At 51.3% G+C, this 7,449-nt stretch overlaps 1 protein-coding gene across 1 annotated transcript in view; it reads right to left on the reverse strand.

Moving 5' to 3' along the window:
* LOC119320898 (signal recognition particle receptor subunit alpha-like) overlaps window positions 1-7,182 on the reverse strand; it is a 66,019-nt gene extending 58,837 nt beyond the window's left edge. The window contains exon 1 of the mRNA XM_037594807.1: window positions 7,093-7,182. Within this exon, the coding sequence (XP_037450704.1) occupies window positions 7,093-7,182 (90 nt within the window). The remainder of the gene's footprint in view (window positions 1-7,092) is intronic.
* Between the last annotated feature and the right edge of the window lie 267 nt (window positions 7,183-7,449).

Here is a 7,449-nt window from a genome sequence, read left to right on the forward strand (position 1 = left end):
TGCAGCCCAGCGCTCCCCTAAGTTATCAGAAATCCTACCGAGTGAAGAGCAAACCTCTCACTCGGGGGCTTAGCTGCAGCCCAGCGCTCGCCTAAGTTATCAGAAATCCTACCGAGTGTAGAGCAAACCTCTCACTCGGAGGCTTAGCTGCAGTCCAAGTACTCGCCTAAGTTATCAAAATTCCTACCGAGTAAAGAGCAAACCTCTCACTCGGGGGCTTAGCTGCAGCCCAGCGCTCGCCTAAGTGAACTAAGGAATAAGTCGATTGCGGTAAGCGCCCCGCTTTGAACCTGCAAAAGGCATTTCGAGCCAAGTTCAAGTTCGGATCGATACCTAAAGGAACCGAAAGTGCTCAGGCGCTAAGCCCGTTAAGGTTTATCGGTTACAACTCCACTCGGCATACCGAGGCAAATTTAAAGCGTCGAGTTTAGAAGAAGTTTTTTACCCCTCCTGTGGAGGGCTGGAAGGTGCAACAAACTCATCAAGATCAATTCCATCTGCGATCCGAGTGGCAGCCGCAAGGAAAGTTTCCATAAAGGACCTGAAGTCGTGTTTCTTGGTGTTGGCCACCCAGAGGGCCGCCAGCTTGTCTTCTCGCGCATCTTTGCAGTGGACTCGGGCCAGACACAGAGCAACATCTGCACCGCACCGAGCCGATGACTTTTTCCACTCCTGCACTCGACCAGGGATCGTGTTCAAGCGAGCCATCAGCGACTCGAGGTCGTTCTGAAGTGTCTCCCCGGGCCAGAGCGTCGAGTCGATGCGAGATATGGCGACCTTCAGCCTTGCAAGATAGTCCATGACAGCTGCAACACGGGACTCTAGTCGGAAAACATTCATGGCAACTTCGTCATCCATCGGAGAATTGACGGGGTCAAGGTTTGGTTCCAGCCGGCTAGTTTCTTCTTCAAAGTTTTGACAAAATTCTGCAAGGACGATCACCGAGTCAAGGCGATTGTCGAATGGAAAAACCATGGTTGGAAATGATCGCCGAGCATAGAGATTTACCTTCAAGCATAAGAAACAGCTTCTTGGCAAGACCATTCAGGAAGGCCTCCAGATCTTTTTTCTTCCCAAGAGCAGCTTTCAGATTGGCATTTTCTTGCTCAAGCTTGGCGACTGAAGCTAACTTCTCGTCAACAAGCTTGATCTTCTCAGCTAGTTCAAGGTCCTTCTTCCGTTCGGCCTCCCTCACCTTACCTGCAAGTTACAGCAAGATCAGATTTTGAAACAAATAAAGGGAAAAAGCAGTCGTCAAGGTCTCACCAAACATACCTTCGGTCTCCGCCTTTGCCTTCGTCAGATTCTCCTGAACCAGCTTCAAATTCAGCTCGAGCTGAATGTGCTTGTTTTCCAGCTCAGAGTAGCGAGCCACAAGATCACAGGAGTTCTGCGAAGAACCAATCGACTAAAATGTCAAATATAATTCACTTCCGAGTGAAAAAGGAAAAATCACGCGTTTCTAAGACTACAGCCGAATACGAGCATTCGACCTAGTCTCGGGGACTACACCCAGTGGGTGCACTCAGCGTGCCCCCACTAATCGACCAGTCGAAGACAGAGTCGACCAGTCGACCGGTTTGCGAAATCCAGTCGCCTTAGTCGAATGACGGAAAGACTGAAATTATAAAGCCTAAGGCCGACTGCCCGCAGTCGGCCTTAGCCTTGGGGACTACACCCAGTGGGTGCACTCAGCGTGCCCCCACTAATCCTATTTGAAGACAGAGTCGACCAGTCGACCTCAAAAAAAAAACAAGATGTATTCTTTAAGACTGTAACCGACTGCCAGCAGTCGACCACAGTCTCGGGGACTACACCCAGTGGGTGCACTCAGCGTGCCCCCACTAATCGACCAGTCGAAGACAGAGTCGACCAGTCGACCGGTTTGCGAAATCCAGTAGCCTTAGTCGAATGACGGAAAGACTGAAATTATAAAGCCTAAGGCCGACTGCCCGCAGTCGACCTTAGCCTTGGGGACTACACCCAGCGGGTGCACTCAGCGTGCCCCCGCTAACACGGAGTTTAACTCGACACACCCACTGGGTGACTACTATAAATTCTGGAAAGAAAAGTTTCTGATAGCATATCCTAACAGAACAAATGGTGGTCGACTGACCTGAACATTGCGTTGGAGGGTGGAACTGGCGTCGTAAGCTGCCTGGCTCGCATCCCGGATGGTCTTCAACTGCTCCATCATGATCCCTGCCTGGCGTATTGCATCCTTCGCTGCGCCAGCTTGGTCCTCCGGGACGTGGTGCGTCGTGAAGAGGGAGGGCTGCGGAGCACTCGTCAGTGGATCTGCGAAGGACACGGTGTGTCGAGTGGTGTTCCCTTCCTCCGCGACCAGAGCCTCAGGCACCGTCACATCCTGGGTCACCTTGCTGGCAGACGCTTTCCTACTCCTTCTGTACTTCAGCGGTTCCTCATCTTCATCATCATCAGGGAGAGTGATTACAACATTGGATGGAGCTACAGAAAAGAATCAGGATTAGATCATGAGTCAGTCGATTAAAGACAGTGTTAAGTATATAGTACCAGGTTTTGAGGTTGCTGCGTCCTCCATCTCATGGTCGTCAGCCCTGGCCGAGGTCTCAGAAGTAGCAGCACTGCAACTCCAAAGAGTCAGTCGACTTACTCCAGCACCAACCAGAGATAAAGTTCACACAAAACAAGAAGACTTAAGCAACATGATTACCCTGATATGGTGGGGATGGACACCTTCATCTTCGGCAGGTGCTTGGTCGGCTTCGACGGGGCCGCCCTGGGCTGCTTCGGCGCCTTTTCAGTCGGCGCCGGAGAGGTGGTCCGAGGGCGCTTGGTCGACTGTGTAACAGTCGCGACCCCCTCGCCGCGTTCAGTCGTAGGGTCATGGACAAGTTTCGACCGCCTTTCCGAGCGCGGTGGTGCGACCTCCTCCTCTTCCCCGTCCTCATCGTCATCATCATCATCGTCATCGTCATCATCATCGGCCTCGGCGGCGTCCGAGTCCCACTCCTCCTCCTGGCTCTCTCCCCCGCTCGCTTCTCCCTCCTCAGTCGGAGCCTGCTCTCTGTTGGGCATCGAGTACAGTTCAGTGAGGGTCTGAGGGACAACAAGACAAAGATCAGTCGACCGATCGGCAGAGAAAGCAGAAATAAATATGACGAGAATACAACGGGAAGTGGGGCAGACATGCCTTGTTTGGGTCACTGTGGCAGTCGAGTGGAGGAATCCTTCTGGCCCCGCGAGGGTTGTCCTTGTTCCCAGTAACAGCGGCCATCCACCTTTCCAGAGTGGCATCGTCGACTGCTTCTGGGTTGACCCGAGTCACACCCTCAGTCCCACAGTACAACCACATGCAATGGCTCCGGAACTGAAGAGGCTGGATTCGGCGCCTAAGGAAAACTTCCAGGAGATCCATGCCCGTCACTCCCTCCCGAACCAACTGAACTACGCGCTCCATCAGCATCTTCACGTCAGCTTTCTCCTCCGGAATCAGCTTCAGAGAGGAGGGCTTGTTCACTCGGTCCATGGTAAATGGAGGGAGTCCACTCGACTGCCCCGGTGTCGACTCATCCTGGCAGTAGAACCAGGTCGACTGCCAGCCTCTGACTGACTCGGGAAATGTCATGGCTGGGAAGGCGCTCTTGTTTCTCACCTGGATCCCCAGACCTCCACACATTTGGACCACTCGGGTTCTTTCGTCGCCTGGACTCGCCTTCTTCACAGTTTGAGAGCGACATGTGAATATGTGCTTGAACAAGCCCCAGTGCGGTCGACAGCCCAGAAAACTCTCGCACATGGACACAAACGCGGAAAGATAGGCGATAGAATTCGGGGTGAAGTGGTGGAGTTGCGCTCCAAAAAAGTTCAAGAAACCACGGAAGAAAATGCTCGGCGGCAAAGAGAATCCGCGGTCGACATGGGTAGCCAGAAGCACGCACTCACCCTCTTCCGGCTGGGGCTGCCACTCTTTCCCCGAAAGCCTCGCAGCTCCATGGGGGATCAGGCCCTCGTTGGCCATGTCGAGGAGATCCTTCTCCGTGATGGTCGACTGGATCCAATCTCCCTGGACCCAGCCTTTCGGCAGGCAGGATCTGGACGAAGACCCACCGCGGCTGGTGGATCTCCCCTTCGCCTTCTCCGTCGCTGACGCCTTCTTCGCACGCTCCAGCGCCGCCGTCTTCTCCTTGACCATGGCTTCCGACGGGGCGCGTGAGGAGGAGTGGTGCGGAGGCGAGAGCGAGCGCGTTGGGCGGAGACGAAGGAGGCAGAGAGAGAATGATGAGGCACTGTTCAAAAACCCTCGCCGGGCGCATTTATAAGACCCCTTCCGAGTGGATGACAGGTGGGCCCGGCAGATCTAATCATATCCTAGAACTATTACGCGGGCGAGATACGTGGCGAAGAAAGCGGCGCGGAGATCGAGGCGTCTATGTCCCGTCCCATCTGAACGCCGTGGTCCGCTCCGCTTCGCACGTTTCCCCAAATTTCGCATCCCGCGGAATCCGCGAACGGCAGACCGGCCTGTCAGGTGCGGGATTTCCTGCGATCCGTCGCTCGGAAATCGACGAAGCCCGAAAGATCACTCGAAGAAAGAAAAGAATGGATCGAGTCGACTGAAGACAAGTTGATCACTATCAACGAAGAGATTCTCTAGTTCATAACAACGCACGACCAGTGTGCAAAGGTTAATCAGAAACAGCATCAACTCCTCCGTCACTCAAAGCCTCAATCCATTCGGGGGCTAATGATGGGGTCATGTACCTAGGGTAGGGTCATAGACCTGATCTAAGTACCCTGCCCAAGGACACCCTTAGAAGAGGTCACCTTCCAGTCGACCAACGAGGGACTCACTCGACTGACTTGAAGGACTCGACCACGAAGACTCACTCGACTACCAAGAGATCAAAAGGCACTCTGCACTGCAACGGCCTGTAGTTAAGTAGACTTTATGATAGTTAAGACACTTTATGTGGGACGTTACCAGTAACGCCCCGGACTAAATACACCTTAAACCCTTCATTACGTGGGCTGGCTGGGGTCCTGGCGCACTCTATATAAGCCACCCCCCTCCACAGGCAGAAGGGTTCGGCATCCTGTAATTCATATACACATAATCCACTCGACCGCCTCCGGGCTCCGAGACGTAGGGCTTTTACTTCCTCCGAGAAGGGCCTGAACTCGTACATCTCTTGTGTTACAACCTCTCCATAGCTAGGACCTTGCCTCTCCATACCTACCCCCCACTCTACTGTCAGACTTAGAACCACGACAAAGGGGGCGTCCCCCCTCCCTAGTCCATTTCGGACTAGACCATGGGGAGGGGAGCGGCCACCCTTTGGGGCCTTTCTCTCCTTTCCCGTATGGCCCATTAAAGCCCAATACGAATTCCCGTAACTCTCCGGTACTCCGAAAAATACCCGAATCACTCGGAACCTTTCCGATGTCCGAATATAGTCGTCCAATATATCGATCTTTACGTCTCGGTCATTTAGAGACTCCTCGTCATGTCCCCGATCTCATCCGGGACTCCGAACTCCTTCGGTACATCAAAACTCATAAACTTATAATATAACTGTCATCGAAACCTTAAGCGTGCCGACCCGACGGGTTCGAGAACAATGTAGACATGACCGAGACACGTCTCCAGTCAATAACCAATAGCGGAACCTGGATGCTCATATTAACTCCCACATATTCTACGAAGATCTTTATCGGTCAAACCGCATAACAACATATGTTGTTCCCTTTGTCATTGGTATGTTACTTGCCCGAGATTCGATCGTCGGTATCTCAATACCTAGTTCAATCTTGTTACCGGAAAGTCTCTTTACTCGTTCCGTAATACATCATCCTGTAACTAACTCATTAGTTACAATGCTGGCAAGGCTTATAGTGATGTGCATTACCGAGTGGCTCCAGAGATACCTCTCCGACAATCGGAGTGACAAATCCTAATCTCGAAATACGCCAACCCAACAAGTACCTTCGGAGACACCTGTAGAGCACCTTTATAATCACCCGGTTACGTTGTGACGTTTGGTAGCACACAAAGTGTTCCTCCGGTAAACGGGAGTTGCATAATCTCATAGTCATAGGAACATGTATAAGTCATGAAGAAAGCAATAGCAACATACTAAACGATTAATTGCTAAGCTAACGGAATGGGTCAAGTCAATCACATCATTCTCCTAATGATGTGATCTCGTTAATCAAATGACAACTCATGTCTATGGTTAGGAAACACAACGATCTTTGATCAACAAGCTAGTCAAGTAGAGGCATACTAGTGACACTATGTTTGTCTATGTATTCACACATGTATTATGTTTCCGGTTAATACAATTCTTGCATGAATAATAAACATTTATCATGAAATAAGGAAATAAATAATAACTTTATTATTGCCTCTAGGGCATATTTCCTTCAACATGAACGTGCACCGGCGGCAAGATGGATTGCACGACGAAACACCATGAGCTTCACTAGCTCGGAATCTGTATTGGAGGAGAAAAATGGCATGTCCCTGCAAGAAATACTCCATGCTGGTTCCTGAGAACCGCTCCTCAACCTCCACGGTCATGGCCCTTCAACATGCTATGGCCTGGATTAACTTTCGTCCACTTCGCCTTGGTTGGGATTTGCTTTTATATATGTAAGAGTATTAACTTGGAAGAGCATGAAGATCCAACTCTGAAGAGCATGAAGATCCAACTCTACTTGGTACCATGCCATTCAACAAGTCCATTTGTACTTTTCAATGGCACTTTTTCTTCTCTATTCAGAGTCAGTTAGCTCAGAGGAATTTGGCTAACACAAGTAGAGCTAACTAGTTGAATTCTTAAGCAATTGCACCTTCTGTGGCGCTTCATTCGAGTAGCTAGCATGAGATGAGATGATATTTGAACTTTACTAAAGCCAAGAGGGACAATTTTTTATTTATCTTTTAAGGTATCTTGTTGTCCTTTCCATAAGACTGCTCAAGTGCCTCACACCCATGAGACGCCAAATAGGCACTTCTTCTTGATTCCTTCGAGGATGGTGTTTAGAAGGATGAGAGAATGATAAGAGACCTCACATTTGTTCATTTCATATGTGCCATGAGATGACCCTCATGAGGGAGGTACGGATGTTGTTGACGCGGCTCAGCGACTGCGACGAGTGCATGCCCGCCAGCGTCGTCCAGAGCGCATGCGCCATGGTGACCGTGGTCACCGTGACCAGCACCTCCTTGGAGAGGTTGCTCAGCAGGTAGCCGAGCACTTGCTAGTCCTCTCGGACCCATATAGGGTGGAGAGGGTTGGGCACGAACGTCTCCTTGCCGTCCTTGTCCTTGGCGGCGAGGAGCTTGGCCGGCTCTGGTGATGTGCCGTCCATGAAGCCGAAGACACCGGCGCCACGCAGTTGGGGTGTGATCTGTGTTCACCACAACAAGTAGTTCATGCGGGAAAGCTTCTCGATGACCTG

The sequence above is a fragment of the Triticum dicoccoides genome, chromosome 6B, assembly GCF_002162155.2.
Source record: "Triticum dicoccoides isolate Atlit2015 ecotype Zavitan chromosome 6B, WEW_v2.0, whole genome shotgun sequence".
NCBI classification, from domain to species: Eukaryota; Viridiplantae; Streptophyta; class Magnoliopsida; order Poales; family Poaceae; genus Triticum; species Triticum dicoccoides.